The sequence below is a fragment of the Littorina saxatilis genome, linkage group LG17, assembly GCF_037325665.1.
Source record: "Littorina saxatilis isolate snail1 linkage group LG17, US_GU_Lsax_2.0, whole genome shotgun sequence".
Lineage (NCBI taxonomy): Eukaryota > Metazoa > Mollusca > Gastropoda > Littorinimorpha > Littorinidae > Littorina > Littorina saxatilis.
In genome coordinates this window covers 8,174,994-8,197,913 of record NC_090261.1, presented here as the reverse complement: position 1 = coordinate 8,197,913, position 22,920 = coordinate 8,174,994, and the positions used below count along the sequence as shown (strand labels likewise).

The 22,920-nt window shown below is 41.9% G+C and overlaps 1 protein-coding gene across 1 annotated transcript; it reads left to right on the top strand.

Annotated features, from left to right (window-relative positions):
• Positions 1-4,277: 4,277 nt before the first annotated feature.
• LOC138951834 (gastrula zinc finger protein XlCGF57.1-like) lies at positions 4,278-22,872 on the top strand. The gene is made up of 4 exons (XM_070323394.1): positions 4,278-4,440; positions 7,225-7,426; positions 10,317-10,535; positions 14,798-22,872. Exons 2-4 carry the CDS (start codon positions 7,324-7,326, stop codon positions 15,946-15,948), a joined length of 1,473 nt encoding a protein of 490 aa, XP_070179495.1. The 5' UTR covers positions 4,278-4,440; positions 7,225-7,323; the 3' UTR covers positions 15,949-22,872.
• Positions 22,873-22,920: the final 48 nt, after the last annotated feature.

Here is a 22,920-nt window from a genome sequence, read left to right as displayed (position 1 = left end):
TACGTGTATGTGTGTGCGTGTATGTGTGTTTGTTTGTAAAGGTGTGTATGTCTGTCTGTTCATATGTGCGTATGGGTGTGTGTTTTGTGTGTATGAAGTTTTTGTGAGAGAGTGAGTGAGTGCGTGTGAGTGAGTGTGTGTGTATGTGTGCGTGTGTGACTTGGGGTGTGTGTGTGTGTGTGTGTGTGTGTGTGTGAGTGCGAGTGGTGTGTGTGTGTGTGTGTATGTATTTGTGTGTGTGTGTGTGTGTGCGCGCACGCGTGCATGAGTCTGTACTCGTGTGTGTGTGAGTGAGTGTGTGTGTGTGGTGTGTGTGCATAAGTGTATGTGTGTGCGTGTATGTGTGTTTGTTTGTAAAGGTGTGTATGTCCGGCTGTCCATATGTGCGTATGGGTGTGTGTTTTGTGTGTATGAAGTTTTTGTGAGATAGTGAGTGAGTGCGTGTGAGTGAGTGTGTGTATGTGTGCGTGTGTGACTTGGGGTGTGTGTGTGTGTGCGTGTGTGTGTGTGTGTGTTTGAGAGAGAGAGAGAGAGAGAGAGAGAGAGAGAGAGAGAGAGAGAGAGAGAGAGAGAGAGAGAGAGAGAGAGAGAGAGAGACAGACAGACAGACAGACGATTGGTCTTTCGCTGGGGGTATGCAGTGCCTTGGCAATGCACATCTACTTAATTTATACATGTGATTGTGTGGATTCTCTTTTGCATTTTGTTATTTTGTGTGTGTTAAAACCGTATGGATGCTCTTAGAAATATTTTCACACACACACACGCGCACAGATTGCCAGCTGTCTTGTGATGCCAGGCAACACCCCTGCCGCTTACTTTCTAGAGTCTGTGCTTGAGCCGGCTCTTCCCTCCTTTTTGAGCCAATCAGTTGTTATACATTTATCCCAGCGAAGCTGGAGGTATCCCGTGAACGCTATACTGTAATCGATTTGAGAAATGTGCATACCGAATAATACATGATAAAGAAGGATTCTTTGTGCCCGAAAATGGGCCACAGTTGGAGATGGAAGTTCACCAAAAATTGGGACCATACTAACAAAAATACGGTGGGTAAAATTGGCGCCCCCATTTTTTGAGCAAACGCCACCCAAGGCCGCTTTGGACGGGTAGAAATTCCGTAGTTTCCAAGTCTATGGATAAAGCTCGCGTAAGAAGAATACGTCACGGTCGAAAGTCTTTGACGTCAATTAATGCATCATGACGTCATGCCTCCCTGTAGTCTTTCTCTCTCGCGCGGTGTGTGTGTTTGTGTTCATTTTGTGCACATGTGTTAGTGTTACTGTTTGTGTGTGTGTGTGTGTGTGTGTGTGTGTGTGTGTGTGTGTGTGTATTTGTGTGTTCATGATGCATTAATTGACGTCAAAGACTTTCGACCGTGACGTATTCTTCTTACGCGAGCTTTATCCATAGACTTGGAAACTACGGGATTTCTACCCGTCCAAAGCGGCCTTGGGTGGCGTTTGCTCAAAAAATGGGGGCGCCAATTTTACCCACCGTATTTTTGTTAGTATGGTCCCAATTTTTGGTGAACTTCCATCTCCAACTGTGGCTCATTTTCGGGCACAAAGAATCCTTCTTTATCATGTATTATTCGGTATGCACATTTCTCAAATCGATTACAGTATAGCGTTCACGGGATACCTCCAGCTTCGCTGGGATTAAGTAGATGTGCAACGCCAAGGCACTGCATACCCCAGCGAAAGACAAACCTCTCTCTCTCTCTCTCTCTCTCTCTCTCTCTCTCTCTCTCTCTCTCTCAAACACACAAACACACACAAACACACACACACACACACACACACACACACACACACACACACACACACACACACACACACACACACACACACACACACACACTCACTCACACGCACTCACTCACTCTCTCACAAAAACTTCATACACACAAAACACACACCCATACGCACATATGGACAGACAGACATACACACCTTTACAAACAAACACACATACACGCACACACATACACGTATGCACACACACACACACACCACACACACTCACACACACACACGAGTACAGACTCATGCACGCGTGCGCGCACACACACACACACACAAATACACACACACCCCACACACACTCACACACACACGAGTACAGACTCATGCACGCGTGCACACCCACACAAATACACACACACACACACCCACACACACACTCACACACACACACGAGTACAGACTCATGCACGCGTGCGCACACACACACACACAAACAAATACACACACACACACACACCACACACACACTCACACACACACGAGTACAGACTCATGCACGCGTGCGCACACACAAATACACACACACACACACTCACACACACACACACACACACACACAAATACACACACACACACTCACACACACACGAGTACAGACTCATGCACGCGTGCGCACACACAAATACACACACACACACACACACACACCACACACACACTCACACACACACGAGTACAGACTCATGCACGCGTGCGCACACACACACAAATACACACACACACACACACACACACACACACAAACAGTAACACTAACACATGTGCACAAAATGAACACAAACACACACACCGCGCGAGAGAGAAAGACTACAGGGAGGCATGACGTCATGATGCATTAATCATTGACGTCAAAGACTTTCGACCGTGACGTATTCTTCTTACGCGAGCTTCATCCATAGACTTGGAAACTACGGAATTTCTACCCGTCCAAAGCGGCCTTGGGTGGCGTTTGCTCAAAAAATGGGGGCGCCAATTTTACCCACCGTATTTTTGTTAGTATGGTCCCAATTTTTGGTGAACTTCCATCTCCAACTGTGGCCCATTTTCGGGCACAAAGAATCCTTCTTTATTATGTATTATTCGGTATGCACATTTCTCAAATCGATTACAGTATAGCGTTCACGGGATACCTCCAGCTTCGCTGGGATCAAAATTGACCGTGCCTTTTTTGCACTGACTGACCTGCAACTACTTGAAATGTACCATTACCCCTGGCAATTTGAAAAATGGCATTAGAAGAGGTAAAAGTGATCATACTCTGAAAAAGATGCATGTCGAGTGATATGTAGGTGCTGTTTCAAAGTGTGAGAAGCTTATCTAATTTTAGCCTACGAACACGTCACTGATGTAATTACGCTTCGAGTCAGTTTTCCAGCCATATTGAAAAGACACGTGACAATCATGAATTCAAATAGAAACACATCATTACAACAAAAGAAACAAGGGATTTACACCATTTACAATATAGGTCCTGTGATTGTAACTGCCGTTCGGTCAGATACCCCATTCAATTACACAACTTTCGTTTATAAGATTCTTGGAATGTCACAGTCATATTCAAAATTCTCTATCATACAGTCAATCTACAGATTGTGATACGTTTAGGATGTTCTAGGAGTATGCTTTTAGTAGCTGACATTACATACTGTGATCTATAGAGTGGGTTTTAGTATGGTGACACCACTGTGACGCGATGAAGCCAGACTATGTTTTAGCAGCTGGTTATATTACCGGAATACACATCTAGTATGTTTTAGTAGTTTTAGTCGTTCTTTAACCACTGTGATGTGTTGGAAGAGTTTATTTTATGTGCTATTTTAGAGGTACATTTTATCAGTATGGAACATGTTCAGTTCAGTCTTACCGAGTAGTTGATAGTGGGGGGGGGGGGGGGGGGGAGGGATCCTATCTTATTCTGCGTACTTTTATTGTGGGACGGCGGGGGGAGGGGAGGGGGGGGAGGGATGTATGTTACCAGTGCGGGAACAGGGGTTGGAGAGGGGGGGGGGGGGAGTGGTGGGGGGGTCCTAGGGGTTCCGATAGCTCTTAGAGTTTCATAGTTCTCACCATGTCTGTATAGTGTATGTATTAGTTACTGTGATACCAAATTGTCTTACCCATGTATGTATGATGCTATGCGCCAGTGATGTATGAATGCTATTTATTTTTATTTTTATCACACAGCAAGCTGCTTTCCTCGTGTATTTTTTATGTTCATTCATGTATTGTACACTTGGCAATAAATTATCTATCTATCTATCTATCTAGATTTCGCTTAATTTGATCACACTTTTTTCAACACACTCTGAAGATATCACGGAAAAAATATTAGCAAAATATTAGCGAAGTCGATTTTGTGGGCTAATCGCCTGATCGATGTCTTGTGCTTTTAAATTACTTGCCTGACGTCTGGTATTTTGAGGCAGTTTTAGGCAAAAAGACGTCAGAAAGGAAGGGCTATAACTCTGTTTGACTGTCCAGCCATGATAGGGTTTTAAGGCCAGAATGATCGATAGGCATTGGCTGACCAAGGACAAGTCAAAGATGACCACGTGAATTATTTGTGCCATCACAGCGCAAAAGAAGCCTGCGGTTCTTTGTCCTTCGCTGTGAAAAACGGGAGATGTAAAAGGTAACATCTTATCGACGTGCATTGCACGCACAGACACGGGAAGCTGGGTAACTCTACTCTTGACTCTTGTCAGTAAGACACGCCATAAAATGAACTTCAAACCTGAATGTTTCTCTGCTAATTTGAGCGGTACAATTATCTTGAGGGAGAAAATCATGGCAAGATCTTGCAACTGAAGCAGATTTGTGATGTAATTCGATCGATTTTACCTCAAATTCGATTTATTAGAAAACGCACCGAAAGATTTTGCGTTGAAGTTATTTCAAAGTCAAAATACCATTTATCATCACAAACTAGAATCCAAGGGGGTAGAAACATATGGTCCAAAGTTCGATCAGCACATCGAATTTGGGGGATAGTCACATACAAGTCACGTGAGTATAGGGTGCTGTATTTACTGACGTGTGTCAGTAAGTCACTCTTTCTCTCCACCCCCGCCCCCACCCCCTCTATGGGCAGCCTAAAATGCAAACCATAGCCAGGGACCTATATAAATTTAGATATAGGTCTATGCCATAGCTGAGCTCAATTTAAATAAGGCTAAAGCACATACTGCCCACCTACATGAACCAAACCCCATTCTGATATAGATAAATATTTACTATTTAGTTAGCTAGTTATTTTAATATTTTCCTTTGTCTAGATAAACTATCATAAAGATTCAAATAATAATTATTGTATTACTTTTCCAGTTATGTACTGTAATTATTTACTTATTCAGTCAGTTATTTATTTAATTATTTTGGCATTATACAAAAGTCTAAAAATATTCTACATTAATTTAAATAAAAAGCAAATAAGCATACAGATACAGATGAAATAACGCTTTTTCTGTCACCCTTGAAAAATGAATTCAATCCTCTCTCTCACACACACAAACCGCCCGCACACACACACTCATTCACTGACAGACATGTATACACAGTGACAATCGCAGATGTGCCAACAATAGCCAAACTGCAGGTCGGTGGCGGTGGTGGTAAATGAACCAATCGCTGCACAGGGCTATTGGACTTTAAACAAATTAACTAGTCAAGTTGCTTTTCTAGTGTTATAAATACATTTGCAATGTACATTTATTTTAAGTTGAACATGTGAATTCCAAAGAGCTTAACTTTATGTAAAAATCTCTAAATTTACCCTGATGATAGTTTGCATGGCAAAAACTCAACAAAGAACAGTTTTGACCGCCTCCGTGTTTTCTCGTTATCTGTCAAAACGTAGCTCTGTGGTAACTGGCTGTGTCACAGCAAAAATGAGGTACTGCTTCCAAGTACTCAACTATTTAATATGGTGACTCGTGAGCTCTTTAGGGTAGCTCAGATCAATTAAGGACACAACCAAAATGAAAGTAATGTAATTTGTATATTATCCCAGCGAAGCTGGAGGTACTCCACGAACGCTATACTGTAATCGACTTGAGAAATGTTCATGCCGATAATACATGATAAAGAAGGATTCTTTGTGCACTAACTGGGGCTCCAGTTGGGGATGGAAGTTCACCAAAAATTGTGTATACATGTACTAACTAAAATACGGTGGGTGACATAGGACTATTTGTTTTTTGAGCAAATGCCACCCAAGCCCGTCTTGTTCCGGTAGAAATTCCATAGTGTCCAAGTCTATGGATTAAGCTCGCGTAAGAAGATGATGTCGAAAGGCTTTGACCTCAATGCATCATGACGTCATCCCCTTTCTGCTGTCTTTCTTTCTCGTGCAGTGTGTGTATGTGTGTGAGTGTGTACATGCGTGTGTGTGTGTGTGTAAGAGAGAGCTGTACTACTTGTCTCTGAAAACCCCCGAAAACCCCCAAAACCTCCGAAAACCTCATCAGAAATTAAGAAAATTCGTCCTTAGATTGTGGTTTGTTACGTAATTGTTTGCAATCATGACTTATATTTGCAACTTTCACCGTTCATGGCTTTATTTTCGTGTTTGTGCGAGGATTTACGAAGGACCGCTCCTAATCACATGACGTCATCAATACTTGTGCTTTCGAGTAACAAGAGTTACCTCCCTTGCATTGAAATTGTTGCATTGATTTCGTCGAAAATCCGGCTCTCAACACAAATATAAGGGTGCATGTAGCATGAATCAGGCTTACTTTTCACAGGCATGTCCAATACTTCACTTTGAAGATAGAGTTAGTTAGTCTAGATGGGGTTTTCAGGGCCGAGGTTTTCGGGGTTTTCGGAGGTTTTCGGAGACAAGTAGTCCCAGAGAGAGAGAGCGAGAGTGTGGTTATTTGAGTGTGTGTGCGTGCTTGTGTGAGTGTGTACATGTGTGTGTTCGTGTGTAAGAGAGAGAGAGAGAGATTGTGTGTGTGGGGAGGGGGGTGGGGGTAAGAGAGAGAGTGGGTGTGTGTAAGTGCCTGTGTGTTTGTGAGAGAGAGAAAGCGGATTTGTCCTTTGGTGGGGGTATGCAGTGCCTTGGCATTGCACTTCTACTTAATTATTAGTACAACAATGAAAGACGCATCAGTTAATTTGCCAGTGATTCTTTTTCAATTAAAATAATCTGATTTTGAGATGAACCAAGAGAGGTCACACTCCTCTGCTTTTTAACTGCCTCAACCGAAATGCCTAGATCTAGTTTGCCACACACTCACCAGAGAAATAACTCCAATACTGCTGCCTAATGCACCAATAGTGTTTATGTGAAGTAGGTTTTGTGCTGTTCATTTCTTGTCACACCTATCGCGAGAAATAAGCGTCTCACAAGATCAGCACCCTTCCATTATTACCCCTATTTTCTAAAAGTGCTGAATCATGTTATTTTTCACAGACACCATGAACAGTCAGGGACCATCAACACCTTGAACAGTCAGGGACCATCAACATCTAAGGCAGTGAACAGTCGGGGACCTTGGCTTCACACTACAGCATGGAGAAAAAAGACACAACGGTTGTGTCAGATGTCAAGATAGAGATTGATGTTGCTGAAGAGACACTGCAGTGTTGGCACTTGCCTGAACCACAGTCAGCTGGTAAGGCTCATGATTAAGACACCTCAGACATGAAAAGAAACAAATTCAATATCTCTGTTAAAATCATGTGACACAGTTATATTCCTGCACACTGCTTGCTTTTATTATCAAACTTTCCTTTTTTTAGGTACATTTGTGCATGCATACCAATTCTTAATAACCTCTTGAGATCCAGACTGAGTGTACTTTTACTGTTTATCACTTATTGTTTAATCACATTAACAGCGATTGTGTTTTCAGCGTAGCAATATGGTCTGATATTTAGACGAGACAAGTATAATGCCAATGAGTCGAGGACGAGTTGCATTATACTTGTTGAAGTCTAAATATCGGACCCTATTGCAACGCTGAAAACACAATAGCGTTTACAATGCTATTCTGACATTATACTCTGTGTTAAAATAATGTTTTTGTCAGCAACAACTACCAGAATGGTCCATGTCGTCGATTGCAGACGACGATTTAGTGCGCATATCCCTTTGCGCATGTATCCATGGAAATCACTGAACATTGAAAAACCCAGTGACATGTATTCGGAGAAGACTCGAGATAACCGGATGTTTGGCATTATGTCAATATGCCAGGATTCATATCACGTCACGTATCATGGCTGTTTACGTATATATTCTATGTTCGAAAGTCTGGGGATTCGCATGATGAAGACTGCGGTAAATCTGTAGATGACAAGACAAGAGAACAAGGATTGTCTCAGAAGAAAGTCAACGACTAAATGTTTTAGGGTGGTAACTTCATTTCAACATTGTATACAATGCAGACATGGGACTGGTCCGAATTTTATCGGAATTCCGATATTTTCCTTAGCTCACAGACCATTCTTGAGATCGATGCAAATTCGTTGAGAAAAAAAAAGGGGGGGGGTGGTGGTATGAACCGTTCAGCTGAAGCTGTCTGCGTCTGAAGTCAGTGCATTCGCACCCCAGCACTCGCGTGAACCCATAGCAGTATCATGGGTCGCGTTTGATTGGCTGTCGATGTCCGACGATTATCGCCTAGGCTTAATTATTCACCGATGGCGGTATGCGGGTTGTTTTGATTGGCTGCCGATCTCCAAACGCCGAAGGTGAAAAATGTAGCATCATGGCGTCTGGATTTCGTATTGTTTTGTCGGCTGTGGAAGCTCTTACAATCGACGACCAAAGTGTGAAAAACAAGTGGAAATTAAAGCCAACTGGCTGTCAGAAGAAGTGACTGTCATTATCAACAAGAAAGAAAGGGCCTAAGGCGCCAGCTCATTGGCGACAGTATCGCCAAGATATCCATTCCCGGTCAGGCCGTGTGCACGTGGTGCGACAACGGCCACTGCATGGTGAAATATGGACTTGGTGGAAAAAATGTGTTGGTTCTGAAAGTTTTCAAGTAAGTTTTGTGTGTGTGTGATTGTTATAAATTACACTTTTGTTTAAAATGCCAAAACATATTATTCTTGTGGTTTTTATGGCTTTTTAAAAAGGCACGATTTAATTGTTTGCTATCAGGAGAGGCCCCAAAATGGCCTTTATAATTCTAACATTCATTTTCCGTCAGGGGGGCTTTGCCCCCCTGAACCCCCTACCGGGGCGTTGCCCCTGGACCCCGGCTTAGTTTCCTACTTTTGGAACATTTGCTGGTCTCATGTCTGACAATGGACGTTCCATGGGGACAGGAGAGTTTGCTGATTATGTGCTTACATAAAAACAAGTGGAGGAACGACGGGATGAACTCGGTGGACGATTTAAATCGCCCATTTAGAAAATTAAATGGCTTCACAAAACGTCAGCAGTGGGCTCAGCCTGGTGTTAAGTTTGCAGCAAACAATACCTGCTATTCCGACTTGGTCGTGTGACAGACGTTTTCTTCCACACGAGATTACGTTGATTGTCTAACGAAGCCGTCAGGCTGAGTTAGACATCAGCTAATCGAGTGTGGAAGAAAACTCTGTCACACGACCAAGTCGGAATAGCATTTATGTCTCACAGCTTCAACAGAGGAGAGAACAAACACGTTTTGTGTACTCAAGCTTGACAAACCTAAACACAGGAGCAGCCATTGTGGAGAGATCTACTTTTTGACGGAAGTGACCGAACAACTGTGAATGACGTCTCGGTGTATGTGAATGACGTCACAGTCATCGTCACAGTCTGTATCTTTTGAAGCATCACATTCTTCATGACGTCTTTCTGTGTCTGCATCCGCGAAATGTTTGTTCATTCCGGGATCTTTGTCATCTATGTTCAGAACTCTGTCCTAATAGTTTCAGACTAACAGGCCTCCTGAGCTAGCCACTTTCCAAGGGCAGCTAAATTCGAGTATGGAAACAGTACTGTCGTCTGGGATGCCGTTTTCAGTATTCTGAGCGTTGAAGAATGTGTAAAGAGAAGAAACGATAACAGCAGGAGAAATAAAAGTCGTGTGTACATTTTTTGGCTTTTGCAGGGACGATTTTGAGTTTGAATCCGTTCTTGCCATGCTCCTAAAGCGTGTAACGTACAATCTTGCACACGTTTGCTTTAGTAGTGGCAAAGAAGGAAAGCGTGTGACATTTTTTTTCTCAGTATAGCTCAGATTTTTTGCTCCCACCCCTGTCATTAAAAATCTGAAAATTGTAATTAAAATCATTGTTTTATAAAACGATCTGATTCCAAAAACATATAGATATGATATGTTTGGATTAAAAACACGCTCAGAAAGTTAAAACGAAGAGAGGTACAGTAAAGCGTGCTATGCAGCACAGCACAACCGCTGCCGCGCTAAACAGGCTCATCACTTTCACTGCCTTTTGCACTAGCAGCGGACTACGGTCATTGTGAAAAAATGCAGTGCGTTCAGTTTCATTCTGTGAGTTCCACAGCTTGACTAAATGTAATTTTGCCTTATGCGACTTGTTTTTCAGTGCCAGAGGCAGAGAGGGAGGCTGTGACCACAGAGAATACTGTTACCATGCCTGCAGTACAGACATTACACGGGCAGTCTGCAGTCAGACCAAACAGTGATAGCTGGCTGAAACAAGAGGTGCAGACACCAGAAACACAAACTGTTGTCGTCAAGATAGAGATTGATGTTGGTGAAGAGACACTGCAGTGTTGGCACTTGACGGAACCACAGTCAGCTGGTAAGGCTAGCAGGACACCTCAGACATGAAAAGGAACAAATTGAACAACTCTGCTAAAATCATGTGACTTTATTTCCTGCAAACTCTTTGCTTTTATTTTCAAACTTTCCTCTTTTTATATTTAGTCAAGTTTTGACTAAATATTTTAACATCGAGGGGGAATCGAAACGAGGGTATGGTGTATGTGTGTCTGTGTGTGTGTGTGTGTAGAGCGATTCAGACTAAACTACTGGACCGATCTTTATGAAATTTGACATGAGAGTTCCTGGATATGAAATCCCCGAACGTTTTTTTCATTTTTTTGATAAATGTCTTTGATGACGTCATATCCGGCTTTTCGTGAAAGTTGAGGCGGCACTGTCACGCCCTCATTTTTCAACCAAATTGGTTGAAATTTTGGTCAAGTAATCTTCGACGAAGCCCGGGGTTCGGTATTGCATTTCAGCTTGGTGGCTTAAAAATTAATTAATGACTTTGGTCATTAAAAATCGGAAAATTGTAAAAAAAAATAAAAATTTATAAAACGATCCAAATTTACGTTTATCTTATTCTCCATCATTTGCTGATTCCAAAAACATATAAATATGTTATATTCGGATTAAAAACAAGCTCTGAAAATTAAATATATAAAAATTATTATCAACATTTTTTTTTCGAAATCGTTTTAAAAACACTTTCATCTTATTCCTTGTCGGTTCCTGATTCCAAAAACATATAGATATGATATGTTTGGATTAAAAACACGCTCAGAAAGTTAAAACGAAGAGAGGTACAGAAAAGCGTGCTATGCAGCATAGCGTAACCACTACCCCGCTCTTCTTGTCAATTTCACTGCCTATGCCGTGAGCGGTGGACCACGAGTATACGGTCTTGCTGCGTTGCATTGCGTTCAGTTTCATTCTGTGAGTTCGACAGCTACTTGACTAAATATTGTATTTTCGCCTTACGCGACTTGTTTTTTTTTAGGTATGTCTTTGTATGCATACCAATTTTGAATTACGCCTTGAGATTGGGAAAAAGAAAATCCACTGACTTTATAGAACAGGCATGAAAAGAGAAAAAATAGTTTACCGTAAGTTTGTTTGTTTGTTTGGTACATGGGCTGAAACTCCCCTGACTTTTACGTGTATGACTGTTTTTACTCGCCATTTAGGCAGCCATACGCCGCTTTCGGGGGAAGCATGCTGCGTATTTTTGTGTTTCTATAACCCACCGAACTCTTGACATGGAGTACAGGATCTTTTCTGTGCAAACTTTGTCTTGTCCTTGCGTGTACACACAAAGGGGGATAAGGCACTAGCAGGTCTGCACATTAGTTGACATAGGAGATCGGAGAAATCTCCACCCTTAACCCCAGGCATGGGAATTGTCCGCCGAATGGCGGATTTCCGCCGAATTTTTTTTTTGTTCCGCCGAAAATGCAAAAGTGTCCGCCGAAAAAATAAAGGGGGGAGGCACACAAAAAAAGCACCGGTTACTTTGGCCTTTGCGCAAAAGCCCGCGAAAACTTTCCGTACTTTGTTCACGCACTGCTACCGCCCGCCTCAGTTATTGAACTATTATGTTTGAGAGTAAACCAGATTGCACAGATTGTGTTACAAGTTACATTTTCCTGTTTGTCTCAACAGATAATTTTTTTTACAAATTTAAACCATATATAATACATGTAGGCAAAATTTGGTACATTTTTGTACTAAAAACTCTGATTCTAAAAACAGAATTTAATGGCAAACTTGGAGCTCAGATGACACCAGATTGCACCATCTGGGTTCTTTGGAGAAAAAAAATTTCCGGGGGAGCATGCCCCCGGACCCCCCTAGTAAGGCTAGGCGCTTCGCGCCGTCGACTTGACGCTTCGCGTCTTCACTTATAAATGTTCCGCCTTTTTTACAATTTTCAATTCCCATGCCTGAACCCGTTTACCATAAGGGAAGCTTTGAAGTAGGACTGAGACTGAGAGTCGGGATAGTTGAATCATAGAAAGTCACAGAAAGAGAAAGGATCTTGTCTCTTTTGGAAAGGATTTTTTTTATTTTTTAGAAAAGATTCCTTTCAACTATGTTGAGTTTGTCCCTAGAGGGGTTCCACTGTACATCAGATTGAATAGTACTAAAATATAATTAAATTACATATTCTTACTCCGAATCAAATAAAGCATTGACGCAGTCTGGGATGCTAAGGTCTGAAAAGGCTACCCGTCTTAAACAATTTTAAAGGGAAGCAACCCCACCACAAAAAGTGTAAATGGAGCCATGATAATGACCACAGACCTGGGGAGTTACCTCCCCTTGGTGTGTATTAATTTACGTCACTACCGCTCCTCAACACGTGGTCAAGATCATACGACTTTTTCAGCTCTGATAAGGTTGTTGATTTTTTGGCTCTCTCGTGGCTGTGCTGTTTGGTGTTTGTTTGACACCCACCTTCCACTTACCTGTCTTTCTTGCCTTCAGCTTCGTTAGTTGGTTTGTTTGTTTGTTTGCTTAACGCCCAGCCGACCACGAAGGGCCATATCAGGGCGGTGCTGCTTTGACATATAACGTGCGCCACACACAAGACAGAAGTCGCAGCACAGGCTTCATGTCTCACCCAGTCACATTATTCTGACACCGGACCAACCAGTCCTAGCACTAACCCCATAATGCCAGACGCCAGGCGGAGCAGCCACTAGGTTGCCAATTTTAAAGTCTTAGGTATGACCCGGCCGGGGTTCGAACCCACGACCACTTTACAATTATGCTCTTTGCGCTTGACACATTTTATAATGATCAAATATTAATGTAGAATAAGATTGACCTCACCGGTATCTTGCAAGCAAGCTTCATCCACGATTTTGAAATAAATTCATTATTTGTAGCGTAAGTTTGGTAAATATAACATTTTGTTTTGTCAATAATTAAACATTCCATTAACCTACAATTCTTGTTTTTTTCTATTCTGAAGTTTGGAACGTTAGCACTCAGATTTTTGATTTTTGGAAAGAAAGTATGGAACACATATGGAACACTTATGGAACACTTATGGAACACATATGGAACACATATGACCAGAAAGGACATAGTGAATGACAGTGGCAAATTGTGACCCCAGAATCCAGACTGTCTTTTTTACTGTTAATATTTAATCACATAGCCATATAGTGTTGTTAAAAGTTACAACAAAACTAAGGAGGTATGTTCGGTACTCTGCAGTGCAAAACCCCAAATTTAAGGGTACCACTTGTCTCCGAAAACTCCCCCCGCGGGTCAGGGGGAAGAATTTACCCGATGCTCCCCAGCATGTCGTAAGAGGCGACTAACGGATTCTGTTTCTCCTTTTACCCTTGTTAAGTGTTTCTTGTATAGAATATAGTCAATGTTTGTAAAGATTTTAGTCAAGCAGTATGTAAGAAATGTTAAGTCCTTTGTACTGGAAACTTGCATTCTCCCAGTAAGGTAATATATTGTACTACGTTGCAAGCCCCTGGAGCAATTTTTTGATTAGTGCTTTTGTGAACAATTAACAAGTGGCTCTATCCCATCTCCCCCCCCTTTCCCCGTCGCGATATAACCTTCGTGGTTGAAAACGACGTTAAACACCAAATAAAGAAAGAAAGTCTCCGAAAACCTCAAAAAAAAACCGAAAACCCCCGAAACCCCCATCTAGACTAACTAAATCTATCTTCAAAGTGAAGTATTGGACATGCCTGTTAAAAGTAAGCCTGATTCATGCTACATGCACCCTTATATTTGTGTTGAGAGCCGGATTATCGACGAAATCGATGCAACAATTTCAATGCAAGGGAGGTAACTCTTGTTACTCGAAAGCACAAGTATTGATGACGTCATGTGATTAGTGCTTCCCGTCGCGATATAACCTTGAACGGTTGAAAACGACGTTAAACACCAAATAAAGAAAGAAAGATTAGTGCTTCCGCTCCTTCGTAAATCCTCGCACAAACACAAAAATAATGCCATGAACGGTGAGAGTTACAAATATAAGTCATGATTGCAATCAATTATGTAACAAAACACGATCTAACGAGCAATTTTCTTATTTCTGATGAGGTTTTCGGAGGTTTTTGGGGTTTTCGGAAACAAGTAGTACTGAAATTTAAAACCTTGCTTTTTTCAGATTTTCTCTTCATAACCTCTGTAAACTTACCACCATTTTAAGACTCTGTCCTTATTAAGAACTGAACTTCTTAGATATTTGAAGGGTCTTATGAGGGGGTTTGACTGAACTGGGAATTGATCATAATCAGTGTCTCCTTTTTTTTCCAGTGCCAGAGAGGGAAGCTGTGACCACAGAGAATACCGCTACCGTGCCTACAGTGCAGACATTACATGGACAGTCTGCAGTCAGACCCAACAGTGATACCTCTCTGAAACAAGAGGTGCAACACATGTTAAGACATACCGGAGAGGAAAAGTATCCATGCCCAGAGTGTGGTGCTAGATTCACACAATCTAGTCATTTGAAGCAACACATGCTGACACATACAGGAGAGAAAAAGTATCCATGCTCAGAGTGTGGTGCTAGGTTCACACTATATAATCATTTGAAGCAACACATGCTGATGCATACAGAAAAGAAAAAGCATGCTTGCACAGAGTGTGATGCTAGGTTCACAACATCTTCTATTCTAAAGCAACACATGTTAAGACATGCAGGAGATGAAAAGCATGCTTGCACCGAGTGTGGTGCCAGGTTCACAACATCTTCTATTCTAAAGCAACACATTTTAAGACATGCAGGAGATGAAAAGCATGCTTGCACAGAGTGTGGTGCTAGGTTCACACAATCTAGTCTTTTGAAGCAACACATGTTGATACATACAGGGAAAGGAAAACATGCTTGCACAGAGTGTGGTGCTAGGTTCACAACATCTAGTAATTTGAAGCAACACATTTTTATACATACAGGTGAGAAAAACCACGCATGCACAGAGTGTGGTACTAGGTTCGCGAGGACTGATACTTTGAAGCAACACTTGTTGACACATACAGGGAAAGGAAAGCATGCTTGCACAGAGTGTGGTGCCAGGTTCACAGCATCCTCTATTCTAAAGCAACACATGTTAAGACATATAGACCATAAAAGGCATGCATGCACTGAGTGTGGTGCTAGGTTCACACTGTCTGGTAATTTGAATAAACACATGTTGATACATACAGGTGAGAAAAGCCACGCATGCACAGAGTGTGGTGCTAGGTTCGCGAGGTCTGATAATTTGAAGGAACACTTGTTGACACATACAGGGGAGAAAAGGCATGCATGCACAGAGTGTGATGCTAGGTTCACACAATCTGGTAATTTGAATAAACACATGTTGATACATACACGTGAGAAAAGCCACGCATGCACAGAGTGTGGTGCTAGGTTCTCGAGGTCTGATAGTTTGAAGAAACACTTGTTGACACATACAGGGTAGAAAAGGCATGCATGCACAGAGTGTGATGCTAGGTTCACACAATCTGGTAATTTGAATAAACACATGTTGACACATACAGGGGAGAAAAGGCATGCATGCACAGAGTGTGATGCTAGGTTCACACGATCTGGTTTTGTGAAGCAACACATGATGATACATACAGGGTAGAAAAGGCATGCATGCAGAGTGTGATGCTAGGTTTTCCCTGTTAGGTTCTTTGAAGTCACATGGTTCACACAATCAAGTAATTTGAAGCAACACGTGATGATACATACAGGGGAGAAAAGGCATGCATGCACAGAGTGTGATGCTGGGTTCACACGATCTGGTTATTTGAAGCAACACGGGTTAATACATACAGGGGAGAAATGATGCTTGATTCACACAATCTTGTTTATTGAAGCAACACATGGATTTAGATATCTGCCACCCTTCTTTGTTTCTTGATTTGAAATGGTCAGTCCACTCGGATCTGTGTGGAAATGACCATTTTCCTACATTTGTCACTTTTGATGAGGATCAGGACGAGGAAGCTCCTCCACACTGGAAATTTACTAAAGCTAACTGGGATTTATTCCGTCTTTCCTCCTCCATAAAATTAACCACAGAAATTCTAAATTATGAAGACCCGGCTTAAACCTTTTCCTCCCTTTTGGTGCAGTGCGCAAATGACAGTATACCTACAATCTTCTTCTAAACCCAAAGGTCCAAAAACACCTTGGTTTAACGAAGAGTGTAAAGCTGTCCATAACCAACGCAAACGAGCTCAACGCCATGTTTTCCAAAACCCTACGTTAGCCAATAAAATCGCTAATAAAAACTTCTGCTCCAAACTCAATTTCAAAACCTCGAGCAGGAAGGTATGGCAGATTGTTAGAAAGATTAAAGGGAAAAATCGTAGAGAAGTTATCAAATGCCTAAAACAACATGGTCAAGTGATAACCAAAAAGAAAAACGTGGCGAATATCTTAGCTTCAACAATAAATCACAACTCTTCTTCGGAACACTATTTTGAAGAGTGTCAAAAAGTTAAAAATAAATCTGAAGCGACACCCGTTTCCTTTGAATCTGAAAATTTGAAAGATTACAATTCCCAGACCTGGGAACCCATACGATTTCGCCGTATTTTGTACGCATGATTGTCGAGAATACGCTCAGTACGGTCAGTGGGGAAAAAATACGACGAGAAAAATTCCTAGACTACTTTTCTTCACAAGCCCATCCTAAGGCCGATCCAGTATTTTGGCACATGATTACGTCACTATATTAGCCGCTGTCGAAAAAAATATAATCGGATCGTGTCAATCAATCAAAACAACCAGGCAAACGAAAGTACGGTATTTGGCGAAATCGGCTCCGAGAATAAACAAGTGTAACAAAGAAGAAAAGTGAAAAAGTTTGAAGAAAAATATCACACACACACACAATTTCTAACCAACACACACATGTAGTCCCGCCCGGAATAAGCTTTTTTGGGATGATTTACGACTTTTGCGCACATTTCGAGCAGATGAAAACAACATGGCGGCTCTCGCTCCTCCAACTATCGCGAGATACAAAAAAACGAAATCTCGCATCCTGATACATCCGGTGTTTCTCTGTACGCTTCGGCTTGTCACGACGACTTGTTGACAAACGAAGATTCGCGAATGAAAGAGAAAAGCGCCGAGTCTTGAGTAGAGAGCTAATAACGTACCGGTAATCGCTAATCGAGCGAAATGAAAATCCGCGGCGACTTCCATTAGGTGAATGCTATTCAAGTTTAGGTAACGTTTTAGCCGCATCTTTTTATAAGCCGCAATGCGATTTTTTTTTTTTTTAAAGTCGCGGCTTGTAGTCCGTCAAATACGGTACAGTTTTTGTCAGTAAAAAATTAAAAAAGCATTTGTTTTAAATGTATAGGTAAACTTAATTAACGGTGTGACGGACGCGCATGAGGCATGTTTTAATCATGGATGTGCAAACGCTGTGTGGAGTACGCTAAATTTTTTGAAAATACACCAAGTTTGTTTGAGAATACTCAAAGTGCAAAACAGGGGTTCCCAGGTCTGAATTCCCCTTTCTCGATGACCGAGTTAAAGGACGCCATTTTAAAATCTAATGACTCCGCCTCAGGGCAGGATGATATCCCTTACCAACTTTTGGATCATCTACCTGAAAACGTCCTGGCAGTTCTTTTAAGCATTTTTAATCATATCTGGTCCTCTGGTACTTTTCCTCCCGACTGGAGAAAGGCCGTAATTATTCCTGTTCCGAAGCCTGGAAAGGATCATTCAGACCCAAATAATTATCGGCTGATAGCCTTAACCAGCTGTCTGTGTAAGACGATGGAGAGAATAGTGCATGAGAGGTTGCTGTGGCACTTTGAAAAAATTCGGTGCTTTGTACATAACCCAGATTTCGTTACGACATACATAACCCAGTGCGGTTTTTGAAAACATAAAAGTACAACCGATCACTTGGTTCGTTTTGAATCATTTGTTCGTAACGCTTTGGTAAGCGGAAAGCATGTCGATCGTGTCCGTCTACAGATCTGCAAAAAGAAATATCCTCAAAGTTTTGGATCCAATCACCAGGGTCTGAGAGTTTGTTTGGGTGCTTTTCGCACGACACCAGTAGATAGTTTGTATGCCGAGTCTGGAGAACCTCCTTTGGAGATCCGCAGACTTCGGCTCTCCATGAACTATACCTGAATCTAAAAGCAAACCCCGAAAATCCTGCCCATGAGTGTGTTATTAAAGGCACAGTAAGCCTTCCGTAAACCATCACAGAGCCGGCTCCCTGAGCGTCTAAATACAGTACGTGACAAGCATACTTCCATTTGAACGCTCACCGAACGGGAACATCCTGGCTGCTTTCTGTCGAGCGTGAGACATTTTCCAAGAATTTATTTTCGTGGACTTGGCCCTGAAGAACAATGGCGCCTCGTTTTTGCGCTGGACCTAACTTTTAAAATCTAAATAATAAATTGACAGCTTGTTACACAAACATTCTTTAATCATAAAAGAATTCGTTTTTCATCAAGACAAGATCAGAACAATTCGAAGTTGTGAAAGTTTAAAAAAACAAGCCCGGAAGCAGGGTCACGCAAGGGTCGTAGCAGACGACGGCCTGGCCGAGTTTATCAGTGCAAATCGCCGTTCCTCTCAACAGTCAAAAGCCATCGCTAGAGTTCTTGTGAACCACAGCCGTTGTTTCGTGCATAAAAAAACGTGCTATTGTAGATAAGCTCACGTCGAGTCGCATTCAAATGACTAACTATGACGACTGCATTGTGAAAAGGGGGAAAACTGGATCACACGGGTTCACGATGGCTCAGGGGTAAGATAAACCACGCAAAAATAAATTCTTTGAAAATTGTTCGCTCTTTACGGAGGGCACCTAGGATGTTCTCAATTGGTGAGTGTTTAAATGAAAAGGTGTTTGTACTGTGTGTAAAAGCCTGACCGTATCTGTGATGGTTTACGGGAGGCTTCCTCTGCCTTTAACCCTACTCTGAAGGACACATTTCTTAACAAACCAAACCAAACGCCAACTTTTGGCATACGTATGCTTTCTGAATGTGAAAAGGCTTAAATAGATATTGACTCTGTTTGTGACGATCCTTTGACATCAAACACTCCACCCTGGCAAATAAAAATAAAAATAAAAATAAATAAATCCCTGCGCTTAGAACTGTACCCACGGAATACGCGCGATATAAGCCTCATATTGATTGATTGATTGAGTTGGAAAACCCAACCGTAAACTTTTCCTTAACTTCTTTTAAGAAGAATGAAACCTCGGACTCTTGTCTTTCGGCAGCTGTTTCTAGAGCAATGTTCCAAATACACAGGGTATGAACTTATCTTCACTGACGGCTCTCTCAAGGATGATTCAGCTGCTGCTGCAGCAGTTTCTAGCAAGAAATTACAACGCCAACTTCAACTTCGGCTCCCTAACGGTTCGTCGGTTTATTCGGCAGAACTTAGGGCCATCATATTGGCTTTAAAAGTAATTTATCAGTCGTCCATCTTTTTACATTTAGTCAATTTTTGACTAAATGTTTTAACATAGAGGGGGAATCGAGACGAGGGTCGTGGTGTATGTGTGTGTGTGTGTGTGTGTGTGTGTGTGTGTAGAGCGATTCAGACTAAACTACTGGACCGATCTTTATGAAATTTGACATGAGAGTTCCTGGGAATGATATCCCTGGACGGTTTTTTTTTTCGATAAATGTCTTTGATGACGTCATATCCGGCTTTTTGTAAAAGTTGAGGCGGCACTGTCACACCCTCATTTTTCAATCAAATTGATTGAAATTTTGGCCAAGCAATCTTCGACGAAGGCTGGACTTCGGTATTGCATTTCAGCATGGTGGTTTAAAAATTAATTGATGACTTTGGTCATTAAAAATCTGAAAATTATATAAAAAACAAAAATGTGTCACAGAGAAAGATATGTAGAGGGTAGACATAACAGGTGACAACAGCAGCCAGAACCCCATCACAAAGTTACTCCACATCTCACAGATATGGTGTCTACCAACATACCAAAAACATGGAGCTAGTATGAATAGATATCTCGCTCAAGGCAAGGAAGGGGGAGGGGGGTCGGTGTACAGCGTCAGCATGTCACACTAAGCTAGGTTGACACTATGATGGTCTGGTACTCTGAAGAAACTTTTGTTCACACATACAGGAGAAGAAAAGGATTCATGCACATAGCGTGGTGATAAGTTCCCCGATTCTTCTTCTTCTGCGTTCGATGTTGATGGCCGTGCTAAATCCTCAGACCAGTGGCTCGCGGCCAGGAAGTCCGCAGTGATAAGTTCACCGATTCTTCAACCTTTGTGACGCCTGAAACACAAATATCAACACACAGCAACAGGACTTTTATCATAGATATGGAACTGACATTAGCTGTTGATGGTCATGAAAATGCCTTAGAGACGGAAGATTTAAGTCTAAACTCTGAAGAAGTTAAAGCCAAACAAGACAAATTTGCGACACCGCCGTCCCCTCCTGTACTGCCGCTTCCTACCAGGCTTTCTGTTCTCTCGGCTGTGCCAACCACTTATCAAGACGGGACAACGAGACACATGTACTGTCTTCTCCAGGTCCTCAACAGATTCAAAAACGACTCCCTTTTTTGAAGAACTTGTCCTGAGCCTGTTAGTGTTGTCACATAAGTAACATATAGTTATATTCTCACAGAAAACAAGAGGCGAAGCCTTCAAGGCTCACGTAAGAAATCGACAAACAGTAACACAAACTCAATCACTCCGTCACAGACACACACACACAGTACACACACACACACACACACACACACACACACACACACAGAAAGAGCATAGGTGAAACTGTGCAACTTAGCGAGACACTAGATCTAGATCTGTCTGTCTGCATGTTGCCTACTTACAGTCATGGACACGACTGCCAAATAGTCTCGGCCCGCTCAAAATAACAATCACCGAGACTTTCAGTAATTCCATCGCGTGACGTCTAACCCTCGTACGTCATAATGTGACGTCAATGTAATATGAAGTCTTCAAATGTTAAAGGCACAGTAAGCCTCCCGTAAACCATCACAGAGCTCCCCGAGCGTCTAAATACAGTACAAGCATACTTCCATTTGAACGCTCACCGAACGGGAACATCCGGGCTGCTTTCTGTCGAGCGGCGTGAGACATTTTCAAAGAATTTATTTTCGTAGACTTGTTCGTTAACAACAACGGCGCCTCGTTTTTGCGCTAGACCTAACTTTTAAAATCTAAATAATAAATTGACAGCTTGTTACACAAACATTCTTTAATCATAAAAGAATTCGTTTTTCATCAAGACAAGATCAGAACAATTCGAAGTTGTGAAAGTTTAAAAAAAAGAAAAGCCCGGAAGCAGGGTCACGCAAGGGTCGTAGCAGACGGTTTATCAGTGCAAATCGCCGTTCCTCTCAACAGTCAAAAGCCATCGCTAGAGTTCTTGTGAACCACAGCCGTAGTTTCGTGCATAAAAAACGTGCTATTGTAGATAAGCTCACATCGAGTCGCATTCATGACTAACTGACGGCTGCATTGTGAAAAAGGAAAACTGGATCACACGGGTTCACGATGGCTCAGGGGTAAGATAAACCACGCAAAAATAAATTCTTTGAAAATTGTTCGCTCTTTACGGAGGGCACCTAGGATGTTCTCAATTGGTGAGTGTTTAAATGAAAGGGTGTTTGTACTGTGTGTAAAAGCCTGACCGTATCTGTGATGGTTCAGTACGGGAGGCTTACTCTGCCTTTAAACTTTTCTACCACAGACATACACACATACGCACGCACAGACAGACAAAAGTTAGCATCGCATAGGCTACACTTCGTGAGCCAAAAAGGAACAGGCAAGAGTCGTATAGTTCACTCGGGATACCCCCATACAAATTTGGGCTGATTTCTTCCTGGAGAAAGCCGAGCTGCCATACCATACGGCCCTTTCAATTTTTATTTTTCCTGCATGCGTGTGTGCATGTTTTTAAGCCCTGAGACTTTGGCCCTGAGTATTGTGCACATTATGATGCTGGGACACAGTAGGGTTTGTACAACGTTGATAAATCCCCCGCCAGACCCAGGATTTGAACCTACGCCGACGGCAACAAACAGGTTTTGAGATCAGCGGCGCTACTACCGTCTGAGCTATCTACCCACATTATCCTCTATTCGAAATTATGTCTCATGATATGCACGGGTGTAATTGCTGTCCCCATCTCGCCTTTAAAGAACTTATAATAAGAAGTCCACAAGGAAATTAGATTTACCGGATACTGAAGTGCTGTTTTCTCTCTAGAACTCTTCATATGGTAAGAATTCAATACAGAACTCGGGTAAAGCATAAGTCATAACTCAACAGGAATGATTGAGAATATGTATGTTTGATTTTCATTAAAAAGTACAAACAAGTAATGCAAGCATATTTTGTTTCATAATCTTCTTTCTTTAGAATCATGAATG